At 46.4% G+C, this 19,087-nt stretch overlaps 1 protein-coding gene across 1 annotated transcript in view; it reads left to right on the forward strand.

Moving 5' to 3' along the window:
- The window catches only part of ASAP3 (ArfGAP with SH3 domain, ankyrin repeat and PH domain 3), a 329,849-nt gene that overhangs the window by 147,445 nt on the left and 163,317 nt on the right, over positions 1-19,087 (forward strand). Inside the window, exons 8-10 of the mRNA XM_078682583.1 lie at positions 4,128-4,203; positions 6,317-6,403; positions 6,512-6,621. Coding sequence (XP_078538709.1) covers positions 4,128-4,203; positions 6,317-6,403; positions 6,512-6,621 — 273 coding nt within the window. The remainder of the gene's footprint in view (positions 1-4,127; positions 4,204-6,316; positions 6,404-6,511; positions 6,622-19,087) is intronic.

Consider the following 19,087-nt stretch of genomic DNA (forward strand, 5'->3'; position numbering starts at 1 on the left):
CTGGCTGTTTGCGGGCCTGTTTTATGCTCTGCTGGGACGGTTTTTAGTGATGATTGCCCTGATCTTAAAAAAATAACATTGTCTGCAGGAAGCACACATCCATGCAGTCTTGTATACCTTGTAAAACACTTGTGCAACGTATCTTTACAAGTTCGAAACTGACCCAATTTCTAAACATGTGCCACTTTTTTTTATCTACCTGAATCACTAGTGGGGTCACTTTTATTTTGGTATCCGGCCCTATTTTCGGCCCACTTCCGAGCCTGCTGGACTGGAATCCAAAACCAGCCCAGACAATCGTGCTTAAACCAGCCACATGATGCAGGAGGCCGTGACTAGATTGTGCCCACAGGGACATGATTGGAGTTATGGCGGTCTCTCCTGCTGTGATATTTTCCATCCAACCAGTAGCGTGCCGGGAAAATGCATATTGGCGGACCAAGTACTTACTGGTGGGGTCCCAAGGAAACCATCCTGGTATAATAAGGCTTGTAGACAGGCGAAAGGTGAGCTGCTAGTGGCACTAAAGCAGAACAACAACAGGGACCTTATAAAAGCCAGGAGGCAAGTATACCGGAACCTCATACGCCATGCTAAGATCGAATGGGAGAATGAGAAATGGGTAAAACTAACATCAGCTCTTGCGGTTAAAGACGCACGTAAGTTCTGGCAAATTGTGAGCACTGGCTCACTCGAGCCAGAGCAGGCAGTAGGACCTAATATTGCTGCTGAGGTATGGGAAGAACACTTTGCTAGACTGTATAAGGAGGATACTCCTAATATGAATGTCCCCTTGTCTGATGTAGCAAGCACTCTAGTCTCTGTCTCGTTGGAGCTTAGGTTCACCTTAGCTGAGGTCTGGGCGGCTATAGCCAAGCTCCCCGCGGGAAAAGCCCCAGGGCTGGATAAGGTCCCCGGGGACCTCTACAAACAGGAACCCAAGATATGGGCCCCCTATCTCCTAAAATGTTTTAATGCAGTTCTCGGGGGAATGGCACTTCCAAAAACTTGGCTGGGAGCCGAGCTGGTCCCTATCTTCAAGAAGGGGTCACCTCTCCTCCCATCCAACTATAGGCCAATCAGCCTAATAGATGTATCCCAGAAACTTTTTACGAGGCGGATTTTGGATCGCCTTTTAGACTGGGTTGAGGACTCAGAAATCTTGAGTGACTATCAATCAGCCTTCATACGGAATGTATCCACCACTGATCAGATTTTCAGATTAAACATGCTTTTCTGGAAAACGGTCAAAGTTCAGGGCGGCTTGCTTTACACCGTTTTCGTTGACCTCCGTGCGGCCTTTGATTTGGTCCCACGAGGGAAACTCTGGAGTGTATTGAGGGATTTAGGCATTCCAACCCCCCTCTTAAATATTCTAATACGTCTCCACTCACAGAATTTCGCAAGGGTCAGGTGTGGGAGACAAGGCAATCTGTCATCTAGCTTCTCCGTTGGCAGGGGGGTAAGGCAGGGTTGCGTTTTGGCGCCAACCCTGTTTTGCCTCTGTCAACGGTGTAATCACCCACCTGAATATGGTCCCCAATAGAGACGCCCCAAGGCTCGCTGGTGCAGGGATCTCTGCGATCATGTTCGCAGATAATACCCTGTTGCTGGCAAAGACTCCAATGGGCATACAGCGAGTCTTGGATGCTTTTGTCTCATTTTGTTATGACCGGGGATTAGAAATAAATACATCCAAAACGAAATTCATGATCTTTAACCCACCGAAAAAATCCCGCCCTAATCCTGCTATAGGTGGTGTTCGTTTAGAAAGAGTGCAAACGTTCGAATATTTGGGATTAACTCTTAACGAGAATATGACTTGGGCACAACACCAGACTAAAACCCAATTAAAACTCTCGCAAAAAGCAGGGGGGGGGTCCTTCAACTCCTAAAGCAAACTATCTCAAAACCTATTTGTTCCCCTCTTGAAATCTATAAAATGCAGGCACGGGGAGCGGTGATCTACGGTGGTGAACTGTGGGGCTACAGTTGCCACCCAGAAATCACCACTACGGAAAATAGGTTTCTTAGGCAGTTGGTATCCCTGCCTGCTAGTACGCCCCTACTTCCCCTTGGGCTGGACTTGGGACTCAGATCACTCAAGGAAGAATTAGGACTTAAACCTCTTACTTTCTGGAGGCGTCTCGGGGTAACCCCTGAGCTCGCCAGCTATAGGCACGAGCTTGCAGAATTGTTAAAAGCTCCAAATGTTTGGAATTTTCCCTGGCTGAAATATATCAGGCAGGAATTTGACAGTTTAGGTTGCCCTTCATTATGGACTAACCCTGAAGAATCGTGTAGGGGTATATCCCGGAGGGAGTTAGTTAGTCTGTATTATGATCAAAATATGTCTAACTAATGCCCAAATTGGGACAATGACGAGATCATTCCTGGGTCTAAAGGATCACTATAAACTTGAGTCTGCTTTTGATATTATCAGCCCTAATGGTCATAGGAAGCCGGATATGACTCCCTACCGATAAGAGCTTTGACCTCACGGTGGCACCCCAATGCCCCCAGAAATTGCCCTGCGTGTAGTGCTGAATTAGAGACTGAGTTACACATGGTATTTTTCTGTCCTTCGTATAAGACTTCCAGGAAGAAGTGGATTATCCCCACCTGCAAAAACCTGGGCATTAGGCAGTGTTTTCACTCCTACCGAATATTAAAAACAGATTTATCGCCAATAATTGTTTTTGCGGTTACAAAATTCCTGGCTGCCATGTGGAATACCAGAAGAAAATATGTGGAAAAATGAGATGAAATGCAATTACGCAATCTGCTCAGGTGTTTCGGGGGTTGTGGTGACCAGTGGCTCTCTTGGCTGATTGGCCTTTGATTTTAGACAGTTTTATTTAGAATGACTTTTATGGTATTTGTACTTCTGTACTCTTTTTAACAATTGTAATGATGTATGATGAATTTTACTGTGTATTCTTTTATGACATCTCTTTTGTCGAAATAAAGACGAAATGAATGAATTACATATTGGCGGAGTGGGCCATCAGGGCCTTCTTGTGGTGTGCATATTTGTCCTTTGCTATACTTGTGTATTTTGTTATGCCTCTTGTTTGCCCACATATGCTCCTTCTCTTTACCCCTCTGTTTTTCTCTGTCTGTCTGTCCTTTCTGTTCTAGTCTCTGATGCTCTCTCATGCTGTAACTCTTTGCTTTTCTCATAATTTTCCAAATCCTGTGACAGGAAAAATGACTCTCCACAGGGCGCCAACAGTAGGCAACATTTTCAGTATCAGGTTCAGGTTTCCGTCTTGAAAGATAATCTTTGAACACCCCCGTCTTCGACGCCAACAGTTTAAATTTGATAATTAAGCAAGATTCCTTTCCGAATCCTACCTTTCTATGGTGGCTCCTGGCCCCATGTGAACTTAGAATAGCGATCAGCTTCACAATTATAATTACAGTAAAGCCACTTCTTTCTCATCTAACTCTCGGCCTCCGTCATCACCCTCTTTCTCTATCGATCAGTTCATTATTGCTTGAAAATGTTCTGTCTCAGGCCTTTTCTCTACTCTTGTGTTTCTCTTTCTCGGTTTTAATTTCTCGTTTCGGACGTCTTTTTCAATCCTTTGCACTTTACATACCTTTTTTCTTTCATACTTCTTCTCCCCTCTCTCACACATTATGTCCCTTTGCCTCTAGTCTTCTATCTATTCTATTTGTATTAACCCTTCCTTGCCCTGTTTACATGTCCCGCGCTCACGCACTTTATTAGCGCCAGGATGCTCCTTTCGGAGTGACAGTCGCGCTTTATAAATCAAATTTCACTCAAGATCATCCTCTTTTCTCTATCCTTCCCTCGTTTTACTGTTCTTTCGATGTTTCTTTCTCCTCCCCTCCTTTGTAATGCTCTTTTCTCGTGGCTTACTCTCTTTTCTGTCTGCTACTTACTATGCTTGTTTCTCTTTCCTCCCCTGAACTGCCATCTACCCTCTCATAAATGCATCTAGTGTCCTATTTTTTGCCTTCCTCCATTCTTTCTGCTTTTGTTTCCTCGCTCACATTCGTCATCGTTCGCTCAATTCTTTTAACCTCTTACTCTCTCCTTAATGCCTTTTTTCGTTGTCTTTTAACTTCTATTTATCTCACATAGTTCCGTAATTTAGTTTCTTCCAGGATGGGTGGAAAGCGGCTCAGAACATGCTTCCCTTCATTGAGAAGCTGGCCTCGTCGCTCCAGGCGGTAAGAGATGCTATGCTAGCGCGCGGGTGGCGGTGGGGGTGCGGTGACATAGCAGGTATGCCGTGGGCCCTAATGGAAACAAGGGCATGGGTACCATATCCTCCTTTTTGGGTCTTGAAAAATAGATGTACGTGGGTTGCAGCTGGCCCCTCAGACACCTGGGCTCTGATGCCACTGAACCAGCTGCAGAATTGATGCTACTAGCTCAGGGTTGTCGTAGCGAGAAGTAAGCTAGGAAAACGTGACGTAGATGATGATGTAGATGGAGGGGGCCTGGGAATAGCAAAGGGCTAGGGAAGGAAGAAACAAGGGGAGATCTACCCTGCCACCCCCACTCCTACCCCCACGTCATGATCTTTGTTTTTAGGGAGTTAAGACAGAATATGTATACACGAGCTAAATTGCTGAGCTGTGTTCATGTGCCTGGGGAGCTGCTATTCTTCTGAGCAGCTGTGCGTGCCCGAACTTAGGTATCCTCGGGGTGGCGTTCATACTTTGAAACGCTGCTGAGGCTGAGCTGGTCTGTGTGATATTTCGGTTCTCGCCATGTCTCGGTGTACATGCCGAGGGGTAACGCAAACTGCCCCCCCCCGCACAATGTGATGACCTCCGCCCCCCTCTCCCTCGTCTCCAATATTTCACAGATATTCATTGACCTCGAGCAGAATGGGGCCCTCCTTGGAGGGCTGGGTGCCTCTGAGGGGTTTGCTAAAGGGGCCTTTGTTAACATCACATGTGCTAAGTTAATACATGTTCTATTGTGGAGTTTGGGTTTAGTACTTTGAGGTGTGCACGCGCGGAGTCACTGTGGCTCTGAGATGGCACTCTTAGTGCTCTCGAACCTCTTCGTTGGTGTTCAGTGCTCAGTCACCTGAGCCTTAGCGCTGTTATGCGAGTGCTCAGATATCTGAAGTTCGTAGCTGCTGGACGGTATAACGTGTAAGTTATGTCAGGCGAGGTGGTGTGCATGCTGTTGTCAGGGGCGGCCTTAGGCATTTGCAAGCTGTGCACCTGCACAGGGCCTCCAAACCCCAGGGGCCACGACACCAATATATATCCTTAATATAATAATCCTTTGAGGATGGATACATATTTGTGTGGCGGCCCATGGCAGGGATATGGCGGCCTCCGGCTCTGTTCCACTTCCAAACACCCTGACACCCCCCTCTTCACTGGCCTCCGCGCCTTCGTTCCTCCTGGTTCCTGATTGGCTTCTTTTTTTTCCTACCCACTGCTGGCCACGTCGTGTGTCACAATACCCTCCTCCTCCTAAATGTTATCGTTCTGAGACGAATTCGGAAGGGTAGGAGCAGCTGCAGGTACTTTTCATCTAACTCCTTTCATAGACGTTTTATTAAAACACCTTCATGAGTTCCAGGGGGCTCCGCCCCGCCCGGACCCCCTCTTCCGGGGCCCCCTACCTACGCTCCCTGCCCTGGGCCGCCCAGAGCCGCCCCTGCTCTTGTCATTCTGAGCTACCGTTAGTGTTCAGTCAGTTTTGGACTCTGAGCTAGTGTATGTGCGCTTATTCACTCTCTACATGGCGCTCATCGTGTATTAGTAGCACAGAGTACCACTAGAACAATTTTTCTTTTGCAAACTGATGTCCTGATATAAATAGAGAGCGCTGATGAATATTAATAACATCTTCTAGTCACTAGCTTAGGACGGATTGCACATAAATGTTATTATTCCACTACCGCCCTGGTTCTCCCTGCAAGCTGCTACCCTTTTCCACCTCTAGAGGGAGCCCAATACACATTATCTCCTCATGCATCCACTGCATCAAAAAAGCTGCATTATTTCCTGGCTGTCCAGTCTTAATTCAAGAAATGCAGGAAAGGCAGTAGCAGAATTGTGAGTCCTAAATGAAAAATACAACATTTGTGAAAGAACTATGCTGCTGCGGATCTCCACGCGCTCCCCCTTAGCAACGCGCTTCCCCTTAGCAGAGGGTGGCTTTGTTAAGGTGCTGGTGGTCGTCTAAGAATCGGGGTCTTATCTGTAGAGTTGATAATAACCTTTTCATCTTTTAGGTTCATGTGTACACCCCACTGGTAAAAGATGGCAACTGTGTTTGAGCATTTTAAGTGGTAACTTTACTTTTTTGCAGCTGCACCAGGCCCAGGAGGAGGAAGTGAAGCAACTGACCCAGATTCGGGAGTCACTGAGGGGGGTCCTGCAGCTGGAGAACAAAGAGGTAACCTTTAACCCCTCCCCACCCTCTCACTGTCCTCTCAGCCCCCTGTTCATTAACACACATGCCTTTTGAGAAAGAAACTCCGAATGTGTGTTCTTGTGGTTGCAGGAAAGTCTGAGCCGAAAAAACTCGGGCAGTGGTTACAGCATCCACCAGCACCAGGGGAACAAGCGCCATGGCACCGAGAAGTCTGGCTTCCTGAGCAAGAAAAGTGACGGGTGAGGAATGTTCACAGTAGCGGGGGTGATGTCGCGACTAAGTGAATGAGTGTTCTGGAGTTGGCCATTGATTTCTTGCAAATTATGGTTATGAATTGGTGGGCACATACTTTAATTTTACAGAGTTGACTTCTTTGGCAGTGCAATTTTACGAGTCTTTGGGGCCTTGGGCAAGAGCTATTTAGGGGCGTCCTGTTCAAATTGTGTGTCCACTTTTAACTAACTCAAGCCTTTGTGTTGAAAAACAAGATTGCATTATAAAATGTTACCTTTCTGAACATTTTTATGTTGTTGCATAAACAATATTTTCTGTGGAATTCTGAGTTTAGCCAGCCTATTCCACCCGCTGCAGGAAAGGACACGGTCAAGGTGACATTGCGGATGTTTAGCCGACGAGTGCGCAATATTAAAACAAGAAGCATGCACACAGGTCTTGAAATTGTTGCTTAATTTGCCAGTTAGTCATAATCACAAAGAAATGCGCCTTCACAATTGGCAGTCTCAAGTGCTGCTCTAAGGATTTTCGCCTTGCCGTCAGATGCAATCTGATAAATATCCACTTCATTCCCTTCCGCGACCTTGTCCACCTTCTGTGGGTAGACTTCTCTGGCTAGACACTCCCCTCTGACTCCATTAGGTAAGAGAAATGGGAGAGGGTGGGGTTAGAAGGATAGAGCCGTAAAGAGAACATAGTGAGAGAGGTGATTGTGAGGGAGAAGAGAAGTAGATAGTATAGAGATAGGTGAGGTTGGAAGAGACACGAGTTAAAGTTAGAAGAGTGAAGTAGCTAGACACAAAGATGGAGAGAGGTTGGAAAAAGGAAGTGGTAGATAGAAAAAGGGAGTTATATGGTTAGGTAAGGGTTTAGAGTGAGATAGAGCTGGGTATTGGAAGACAGATGTGTAGCGAAAGGGACAGTGGCGGGGTACATCAAAATGAGATGCAGAGTACAGAGGTAAGATAGAATGGGAGATGAGTTAGAAAGTGGTAGAGGGGTGAGCGAGCTAGAGAAGTACTTGCTGAGGCAAGGTAGAGACAGCAGCAAGCTAGCACATGGGGCAAAATGTGTTGGGGCATAGAAAGACATGCTTAAGAGAGTAGTGAGGCGGTACAAAAGGGGTGGTGATGGACGGAGCATCTGAACCAATCAAACACTCACACCCAGTCAACAGATCTGGGTTTAATCCATCACCGTTCTTTAGCCCACTCTGCCACCCCAGTTCAGACATGGCCATATGCAAATCACTCTGACCCTGTGCCTCATGGGAACAGTCCAGCCCGAACTGCCAAGCCATGCCTTCCCTGGACCGGAATCAAGCTTCCTAGGACCGGTTTCTGGCATTTCAGCCGTCTTCAGCCAGGCTTGCTTGAATCTAGTGGCAAAGTGAGCAAGGGACTCACGTCTGAGCATACCCTGCCAACTTATGGCGAACAAAGCGGAACAAAAGGGGGTGGTGATGGACGGAGCATCTGAACCAATCAAACACTCACACCCAGTCAACAGATCTGGGTTTAATCCATCACCGTTCTTTAGCCCACTATGCCACCCCAGTTCAGACATGGCCATATGCAAATCAGTCTGACCCTGTGCCTCATGGGAACAGTCTAGCCCGAACTGCCAAGCCATGCCTTCCCTGGACCGGAATCAAGCTTCCTAGGACCGGTTTCTGGCATTTCAGCCGTCTTCAGCCAGGCTTGCTTGAATCTAGTGGCAAAGTGAGCAAGGGACTCAACGTCTGAGCATACCCTGCCAACTTATGGCGAACAAAGCGGTACAAAATGGGGTGGTGATGGACGGAGCATCTGAACCAATCATACACTCACACCCAGTCAACAGATCTGGGTTTAATCCATCACCGCTCTTTAGCCCACTCTGCCACCCCAGTTCAGACATGGCCATATGCAAATCAGTCTGACCCTGTGCCTCATGGGAACACTTCAGCCTGAACTGCCAAGCCATGCCTTCCCTGGACCGGAATGAAGCTTCCTAGGACCGGTTTCTGGCATTTCAGCCGTCTTCAGCCAGGCTTGCTTGAATCTAGTGGCAAAGTGAGCAAGGGACTCAACGTCTGAGCATACCCTGCCAACTTATGGCTAACAAAGCGGTACAAAAGGTGGTGGTGATGGACGGAGCATCTGAACCAATCAAACACTTACACCCAGTCAATAGATCTGGGTTTAATCCATCACCGTTCTTTAGCCCACTCTGCCACCCCAGTTCAGACATGGCCATATGCAAATCAGTCTGAACCTGTGGCTCATGGGAACACTCCAACCCGAACTGCCAAGCCATGCCTTCCCTGGACCGGAATCAAGCTTCCTAGGACCGGTTTCTGGCATTTCAGCCGTCTTCAGCCAGGCTTGCTTGAATCTAGTGGCAAAGTGAGCAAGGGACTCAACGTCTGAGCATACCCTGCCAACTTATTGCGAACAAAGCGGTACAAAATGGGGTGGTGATGGACGGAGCATCTGAACCAATCATACACTCACACCCAGTCAACAGATCTGGGTTTAATCGATCACCGTTCTTTAGCCCACTCTGGCACCCCAGTTCAGACATGGCCATATGCAAATCAGTCTGACCCTGTGCCTCATGAAAACAGTTCAGCCCGAACTGCCAAGCCATGCCTTTCCTGGACCGGAATGAAGCTTCCTAGGACCGGTTTCTGGCATTTCAGCCGTCTTCAGCCAGGCTTGCTTGAATCTAGTGGCAAAGTGAGCAAGGGACTCAACGTCTGAGCATACACTGCCAACTTAAGGTGAACAAAGCGGTACAAAGGGGGTGTTGATGGACGGAGCATCTGAACCAATCAAAGACTCACACCCAGTCAACAAATCTGGGTTTAATCCATCACCGTTCTTTAGCCCACTCTGCCACCCCAGTTCAGGCATGGCCATATGCAAATCAGTCTGACCCTGTGCCTCATGGGAACAGTCCAGCCCGAACTGCCAAGCCATGCCTTCCCTGGACCGGATTCAAGCTTCCTAGGACCGGTTTCTGGCATTTCAGCCGTCTTCAGCCAGGCTTGCTTGAATCTAGTGGCAAAGTGAGCAAGGGACTCAACGTCTGAGCATACCCTGCCAACTTGTGACGATAGCCCACTCTGCCACCCCAGTTCAGACATGGCCATATGCAAATCAGTCTGACCCTGTGCCTCATGGGAACAGTCCAGCCCGAACTGCCAAGCCATGCCTTCCCTGGACCGGAATGAAGCTTCCTAGGACCTGTTTCTGGCATTTCAGCCGTCTTCAGCCAGGCTTGCTTGAATCTAGTGGCAAAGTGAGCAAGGGACTCAACGTCTGAGCATACCCTGCCAACTTATGGCGAACAAAGCGATACAAAAGGGGGTGGTGATGGACTAAGCATCTGAACCAATCAAACACTCACACCCAGTCAACAGATCTGGGTTTAATCTATCACCTTTCTTTAGCCCACTCTGCCACCCCAGTTCAGACATGGCCATATGCAAATCAGTCTGACCCTGTGCCTCAGGCTTGGCAGTTCGGTCTGGACTGTTCCCATGAGGCACAGGGTCAGACTGATTTGCATATGGCGATGTCTGAACTGGGGTGGCAGAGTGGGCTAAAGAACGGTGATGAATTAAACCCAGATCTGTTGACTGGGTGTGAGAGTTTGATTGGTTCAGATGCTCCGTCCATCACCACCCCCTTTTGTACCGCAAGAGAGTAGTGAGGCAGAAGGGAAAAGGGAGGGGGCTGGAGGATAGAAAGAGAGAAGAGCTATGGAGAATAAACTTGTGAGGTAGACAGAGTGGTGAGGCCGAGAAAGAGGTAATGTTGATACAGATGTAGAGAGAGCGAGATAGATGTGAGCTAGAAAGAGTGGTGAGGTAATACTAGAGGACACGCTGAAGTGGGGAACAAGGTGCAGAGAAAGACGGTAGAGAATGAGGCTGTGAGGAAAAAGTTAGATAGTAAGGGAGGTAATGTGGAGGTAGCATTAGTAGAAGAGCGGCGGTGGAGAGATGGTTAGTGAGTGAACGGTGAGCAGTGAGAAGAAAACAGCTGTGAGATGCACAGAGAGGCGTGCGGCAGAGAGAGTGGATAGAGAGGCAAAGAGCTAGAACTAGGCAGAGAGTGGCAGACAGAGCTGAAGTTGTGAGAGAGATGTAGAACACAGTCATGGGAGAGCCGAAAGGCTTTTTGAGATAGAGGGATGAGGAGACATATGTGAATTAAAGAGAGGCAAGGTAATGAGGTAAAAAGAGAGAGGTAAAGCAAGAGGGGTGAAGCTAAAGAGACCGGGAAAAGAAAGAGAGGGGGCGATCCACACACAGAAAGTTTATTTTTAATTTAAGTGCACCAAGTGCTTGGTACATTGAGGGTTAGATTTGAGCAGGCCCAGCTATGAAATTATAAATGAATTTATTTTTATGCAAACCTCATCACTTTACCGGGAGGGGGGTGTGGGCCCGGACAATTGCCTACTTTGCCATGCCTTATAATGTCTTCTTGGACTTACTGGAGTTCAGTCCCTGAATTGACATGAGTTAAGCCATTGATATGCTGGTCTACATGTGGGTCTACCACATGCTTTGGAGCCACTGAATTGTCTTAAATGTATTTTTCAGGATTGTCTGAAGTTACATGTTTGGGCTTTTCACTGAAGCATTTTTGGTTTGCTGAGGGTTCTGTGAATTGATTGTTCAGTTTATTGTCCCAATCAAGTTTGCATGCTTCAATTTCATTATATTTCTATTTTAGAGTGAGCAGAAATGAGTAATGATAAATATATATATATTTTTCCCCTTCTTTGTCTATTATGCCCGGGATTGACCCCCCCGCCTTCTCTCTAGCCATGCCAGTAATTTGTTGGCCTTGTCCCCTAATTCGTATACTCTGTCTTGTATTACCCGTGCATGCGCCCTGGCCCTTTTCTCCGACAGTTCCTTAAGTTCCTTTTGTCAGAGTCACAACCGGTGTCTGCCGTAGGCAGCTTCCAGTTCTCCTCCAACAATCTGTGCCTCGAGACAACAGATTTCCTTCTCCAAGGCTATGCATTTGAGATGCTTTTCTTTTTTGGCAACACCTATTCTGGCTTGGGCCTGGCCCCTGGGAACTGTTTTAAAGGCCTCCCAAAGGACAACCGGCGAATCCACTGACCCCGGACTTCCCCCAGTCCTGCCCTAATTTCTTCATCCTTTATGTACCAAGAGTCAATTCTCGGCGGAAGTGTGAAATCTCTTGTTGGGCCAGTTAGCCGCACCTCCACCGGGAAATGGTCGGAGATGCCTCTTGCAATATGTGTAACTTCCCTAAATTCTCCCATATAGGAAGTTTGTGTTATAATATAATCAAGTCTAGAGAGGCTGCCTTTTGCCGCCGACAGATGAGTGTATTGCTTCACGCTGGGGTGCTGATATCTCCAAATATCACCCAGCCCCAGGGCTTTGAGGAATAGCTGTAGCTGGCCCTTTTGACGTACAGCACCAGTGCCTCTTGCACCCCTCCCTAGTGCGTCCAACTCACTCAAGACAATATCATTCATATCCCCGCCCAATACAAGCCTACCCTCTGGCAGTTGTTACAGCATCTTTCCGACTGTCTCGAGAGTGGTCATTTGCTGCCCGGGGGGGTGAATAGACAGAACATAGCTTAATTTGTTTTCCTTCCCATTGTCCACTAATGGCTGCATACCTGCTTAAATCATCCACCCCCAGGCCCTGGACTATAAATGGGCATGCCCTTTTGATCAATATACCCACTCCTCTGGAGCCGGCATGCGCTTTGAGAATGTAGCCATATCTATCTAGGGCTTTGTAATGATTCCCACGAAAGTGTATTTCCTGTAGTAGAATGACATCTGGGGCATTATGTTTAATGAATTGTAGCACTGTCGCTCTTTTAATCTTGCCATTTAGGCCATTAACGTTCCGGGACCATATCTTGAGCGAGCACTGCAAGTTTCTATGGGGGGTTATCACAGCAAGTAAGTCTTTGGAGGGTTCCCCACTCTAAGTATTGTGTCCACTGTGTTGTACTACTATTCTCTCTGTTCATGTAAAACTCTAAACTAACAATAACAAATGTATAACCCCTATCCCTTACCCCCACTCTCCTCCCTGCTACCCTGCTGATCAGGTTAAGGAGTCCTCAACATTCCCACCTGCAGAGTGCCTGTCGCCCATGTACATACATAACAGTACTAACTATTAATTTGGGGGTGTTCGATCAAGCAGGACCAACAACCTATTTGGTTCGTACCCTCTCCCCCCGCTCTTGCCCTATTGCATCAAGGTCTCTTTAAAGTCCTGGCACAATGGATAATGCCCAATGTGGCTCTGTGTGTGCCGGTTGTAATCAATCTTTCCTTTGGTTTCCCCGCTGCGTCCCCCAGGGCTCACAGTTCACACCCCAATCCCAAACATGGTACGGTCTTACCTCCACACTGGTCTTAATGGTCACCTTTGCAACACATTTCATTCTTTTGTTGAACCACTGTTTTCTGGGGAGGCTGTCTGCAGCTCGGATTCAGTTTTTGGGATCACTCTCTCTTTACAATTTCCTCTCCCACGCTCAGTATGCCGTTCTCGTCTGTGTCTGGTGATGCGCCATCCCTCTAGCCACTCCATCATCTCCTTTAGGGTTGCGAAATGCCATGTTTTCCTTTCCGCTATGACCCTCAGTCGGACGGGGAAAAGCATCATGTACTTCAGTTCTCTGGAACGCAATTCTTTTTTAACATGATCGAAACTCCATCTTTGTTTCGGCACTTGCAGCGTAAAGTCCGGGATAAACATAATCACTGACTTCTCGAAAGGGCGGTCTCCTTTTATTCTAGCCGTTTGGAGTATAGTATAGATTCAGCGGCGCACCAACAACAGATACTTCAATACCATATACTCACCTGGGCCCATAAACACACACACTTAGTTGAGTAAACCGCTGGAGTCAAAATGTTATAAATTTCTTCACAGTTTTCAAGATTCGTTTATTGAATACTCCTGACTAATCTTTCACTAGTCAAAAAGTTTTTTCCTCTGGTAGATGGACCATTAGTTGAACTAGTTGATGGTGAAATGACACAAGCTAACTTATTCCTTATTTAAGGTAAATAACCATAGACTCTGGAAAGTTTTAAATCTTTATCTAAATTTCAAAACGCATGTGAACCATCACAAATAAACAGTGCAGTCACCATCAAACTTAGGACAGAAAATTCAATTAGACACACACTTTGGATTCACGCAATGATCAATACTCAGAAAGGAGAGGGCAAAGAGAAAAGAACATCTGCAAATGCACAAAGTTATATTTACCAAGAATGGTGTGAAGCCCTTTGGCCAAAGGGCTGGTAAGGGTCCCCCGGGATAGATCAGGCGACAAAAGCTTCAGAACAGGAATCAGCACAGGATAGATGACCTTTCTAGAATACCGACGACTCCGTCGCACCCCTCTCTGACACTCTCTTCCTCCTCAAGATTCTTCCACTATCTTCTTTCTAATCCTAATTAATTTAGGATATTCGTCTCTGCATTTGATTCTTCATCAGCATCTCACAGCATCTCTCGCAGCAACAGCATCCCGAATTGTGTGCGCTAACTAACTAACTAAAGCTGTCTCAATTATACCTTTTGTTCTTCATGTACCACCCATTTAATGTTTTAATATCGTAAAAATACTAAATCTGATTGGTCAGGCAAGGGGGGAAGATCATCTCACCATGCTTATATGTCACTTTATTCTATCAGAGCATTGTTCATAAACCCATCCCCATAATTTTTATTCACGCTTTATTTTCTCACCGCATTCACTTTTCATCTGCAACAATTGTTAAAAATCTAGCATGTAGGCTCATTCATTTGAGCTTTTCGCTGCAGGTTCTCAGGCTCGACCCCTCTGCGAACTTGTCCTCTTCCCGGCCCTTATGTTATCCTTCTGGGTTGACTTTCAGTTGTCATGGGCCATTATCATGTGACTCAGCTCACTTCAGTTATACACGAGTGGCCCAAATACGCACTAGTGATAAAGTCAGAAAAACATATGTTACTTAAAAAAAAAATGTGTTTTACTGTCTACCACCCATCTCTACTCTATCCTAGTTTATTTATTAGACTTTTCCCAGTGTTAGCATTAGTAAAAATCACTCGATTTAGTTTCAAGCAAGCAGATGCCAAACAGGCGAGTCTTCAAAACTCCATATTAGTACCTTCAGCTCATGCGCAAGAATTTGTCATACTGCGTAGATGCAGTTGACGCATGCGCAACAAAGATTTCCAGTTTAAAGCCATTTTAGTAATTTGTTCGGGTTGTTAACGTTAGCAAGCACATATGCCAGCTTTACTATCCCGCGTGTTGGTGTGGTGCACATTAGTTTTACACAAAACAGTTTTTAATACTTGTTAGTGAGTTGAGCAAGTCTCTTTTGTACGAGTCCTTGCTCCATCCGTATCGCGGTCTCTGAAATAGCTATTATTGTGCGAGGTGGTTGTCCAACATTCCATGGGCCCGCTCTATGGAGAAGAATTTAGATGGGCATGTGGGCTGCAGTTTGTTGATGATGATATGTTCCAGGAACAAATCCATGCTCTGCCCGACGCCCCTTCGGGAACTCCCACCACGCGTATTTTGTTGTGTCTCGCACTCCCCTCATGGTCCTCGAGGCAGGCTGCCATTTGCGCCGCTTGCTGCGTAAGGGTGGTGACTTGGCACTCCAGGCGTTTTGTCTGAGACTGGAGTTACGTAATATTGGTTTCGGCCGTGGCCACTTTCACATTTAATTTGGAGAAGTCCGCTCTAATCATTGTGACCTCCACAGAGACCGAGTCTATCTTGAGCTCCAAGGAGCCTTTAACGTCGCGTATCGCTGCAATGATCTCCACAAGGGATGTTTCCTCCTCCTCTACACCCTCCGCAGAATGATCCGTTGGTTTGGTTATAGTGTAGTTGTCCATTTTGTTGGACTGGACCAGGCCAGCTCCCTTGGTGTTCCCCATTGTCCTTCTTATGGGTGTTGCTACTTGCAAGTGGAAGCCAAATGGTCAATGTCCTGCTTTCTGTTCCTCCAATGAATGGGTCCCCTCCGACCTGGCATATGTGTCATTGGCTCAGCGCTAATATATTCGTCCCTCACGGACGCTCCCGATCGTAGTCGGCAAATGAAGGTGCAGTTTCTGCCCACAACCAGCTATAGCTCCAGATTACACACCCAGAAAGGAAGCCACGAGGTACTGTTCCGTGTCCATACCGGATTCACAATGGCTGTCTTTTTCCCTCATTCCTTCCTTTGGGGAAAACTAAACCATCCCTTGCTTCAGGCTGCGCACCGCCAGGGGGCAGGGAGGGGGGTAAGGGGCAGAGATTCTCAGCACCGTCGTATGAGTACTCTTCCCTCCACTGTCCCGCTCGACCAGCCGCCTCTGCCTTGAAAGTCTGTTCTTGTCCCCTATTATGCTTTTCCTTTCAACACCGGACTTAGTCCTTGATCCTGACTTATTTTTGGGGTAGGCAAATGCTTAGCGGCACTATGTGGCCTGCAACCGCGTTATTGGCCCTACGGTTGCTCGGGTCGTGACTCCCAGTTATAGAGCACACTGTGCGGCGTGGCTGTTCTGCTCGCCACCTTAGTCCCCCAGCGGTCGCCTGTATGGTTTGTGATCTCACAACTCGGGAGCAGTCCTCCAAGATGACTCCTATTGCCGGAGTGCACCGGGGCGAGTCCACCGCATCACCAACATATTGTGCAGTACTCCGTTCTACCTCGCCTTCTCCCCAGTGCTGTCCTTCGTTGCGGTCGTCTATGCGGCTCAAACTTCCGGCTCGCGCTGCTGTTTTCCTCACCTTTACCCCTTTGTTACACCGGTAGTGTGGTTGTGTAGATGCCACTCGTCCTATGCTCCTCCGTGTGCTGGCGATGCCGGTAGGCCTCCGACGAACAGCAATCTCCGGCAAATTGCCCTCCTCACATCTAGACGTCGCTCTGCCGCACTTCCGCCTCGGTTATCAATCCCTATCGAGTCCCCGGCTCTGCCGATCAGGCACTCGAGAATAGGCCTCGCTGCGCTCTTAAGCTCCGTGTCGGCTTCCATCCTCACTGTAGAGATGGTCGGGAACCGCAGATAGTGACCATCGGGTGCTGCGACACCTCCGCTGCTTCAGTCTCTTCCCTTGGCAGGAAACAGAAACCATTTAGAAGCCGGATTATGGATGGATTTACCTGGATTGGGCGGGAGCACGGTTACAGTGCGTCCATATTGGTCCGCGACCAAGCCACGGCCCATCAATAATGATATTTATTCAGTTCAGTGACTAAGTGCTTGGAGAAAGTGGGTTCTTATGTCTCCCAGTGCTCAGTTTTGGATTTGTCATGGTTTACCTGTTGTGTATACCAGTATCTAGTTGTAATTATTAGGGTTATGTTCTAGCTATTTAAAAGTTTGATTCCTATTTTTTACTCTTTTGACCTTGGATTTCCTATATTTGAGTGTTTATATTTCCCGTAGTTGAGTCTTGAATATCTTAGTATTGAATCTTTGCAGTTCCTAGGGTTGAGCTTATGATTGCTCTGTGTCTGACTCTTTTGATTACCTGTGGTTGAGTCTTTGTATTGCCTAAGGTTGGATCATTGGTTTTCCATGGTCTAAGACTTTGAATTGCCAGAGTTGAGCCTTGAATTTCCTAGGCTGCATCTTTAGATTTCCTGCCATTGAAGCATTGGATTTTCATTGGTTGAGTCTTGGAGGTTCCATTGGTTGAGCCTTTTGATGTCCTTTGGTTGAGTCTTTGGATTTTCTTTGATTGAGTCTTTGAGGTTCCTTTGGTTGAGTCTTTTGGTTTCCTATGGTTGAGCCCTTTGGTTTCCTTTGGTTGAACCTTTTGGTTTCTTTTGGTTGAACCTTTTGGTTTCCTTAGGTTGAGCTTTTTGGTTTCCTTTGGTAGAACCTTTTGTTTTTCTTTGTAGATCCTTTTGGTTTTCTTTGGTTGAGCCTTTTGGTTTCCTTTGGTTGAGACTTTTGGTTTCCTTTGGTTGAGACTTTTGGTTTCCTTTGGTTTAGCCTTTTGGTTTCCTTTGGTTGAGCCTTTTGGTTTCCTTTGGTTGAGGCTTTTGGTTTCCTTTGGTTGAACCTTTGAATTTCCCATAGTTGAGTCTCTGGAGTTCCTGCGGTGAAGTATTTTAATTCCATATTGTTGAGTCTCTTAATTTCCTAGGGTTGATCCATTGGAATTCCTAAGACTTTCCTGCGGTTGAGCCCTTTGGTTTCCTTTGGTTGAACCTTTTGGTTTCTTTTGGTTGAACCTTTTGGTTTCCTTAGGTTGAGCCTTTTGGTTTCCTTTGGTAGAACCTTTTGGTTTTCTTTGGTAGAACCTTTTGGTTTTCTTTGGTTGAGCCTTTTGGTTTCCTTTGATTGAGCCTTCTGGTTTCCTTTGGTTTAGCCTTTTGGTTTCCTTTGGTTTAGCCTTTTGGTTTCCTTTGGTTTAGCCTTTTGGTATCCTTTGGTTGAGCCTTTTGGTTTTCTTTGGTTGAGCCTTTTGGTTTCCTTTGGTTGAGCTTTTTGGTTTCCTTTGGTTGAGCCTTTGAATTTCCCATAGTTGAGTCTCTGGAATTCCTGTGGTGAAGTCTTTGGATTCCATTTTGTTGAGTCTCTGAATTTATTAGGGTTGATCCATTGGAATTCCTAAGACTGAGTCTTTGGATTTCCTACGGCTGCATCGTTGAATTTTGTACGATTTAGTCTTTGGATTTCCTGCGGTTGTATCTTTGGATTCCATACAATTGAGTCATTGAAGTCCTGTGATTGAGGCCTTGGATTTCCTACGGCTGCATTGTTTGAGTCATTGGATTTTCTACGGTTGAATCTTTCCATTTCAAAGGTCTGAACCTTTGAATTTCCTACATTTGAACCTTTGATTTTGATAGGTTTGAGCATTTTGAATTACCTTGAGTTGAACCTTTGGATTTCCCAGGGCTGCATTTTTAGATTACATACAGTTGCTACTTTGGAGTTCCCACAGTCGAGTCTTTGAATTTCTGGACACTGAATCAATGCATTTCTTAGGGGTGACCTCTTTGGTTTTCTAGTGTTGAGCCTTTAGGTTTTCTAGGGTTCAGTCTTTGAATCCCCTAGGATTGAGTCCTTGGTTTTCCTAGCTTTGAACCTATGGATTTTTTAGGGTTAATTCATTGTGTTTTTTATGTTTTTCTTAATAGGTTTCAGTCTTAGCGTTTCATAATGATCAGTCCTTGGATTTCCTACACTTTTGTTCAAAGTTGGAGCATGGTGCATCTTCATGTGACAGTGACACTGTGATTCATCTTACAGATGTGACCTTCAGAAACCACTGTAGTTGAATTCCCATGAAAATGAATGCTATAATTTCCGAAACACATTTAGTTCTGAAATAGAAGATAGCATATAACATTTGGAGTTGTTTGGCAACCCATTAACACACTGAAGTGTCTATTAGTCCTCAGTTCCTGAATATTTCAGCTGATCTTTCAGGAGAT

Source organism: Lissotriton helveticus, chromosome 3_1 (genome assembly GCF_964261635.1).
Source record: "Lissotriton helveticus chromosome 3_1, aLisHel1.1, whole genome shotgun sequence".
In the NCBI taxonomy this organism is placed as follows: domain Eukaryota; kingdom Metazoa; phylum Chordata; class Amphibia; order Caudata; family Salamandridae; genus Lissotriton; species Lissotriton helveticus.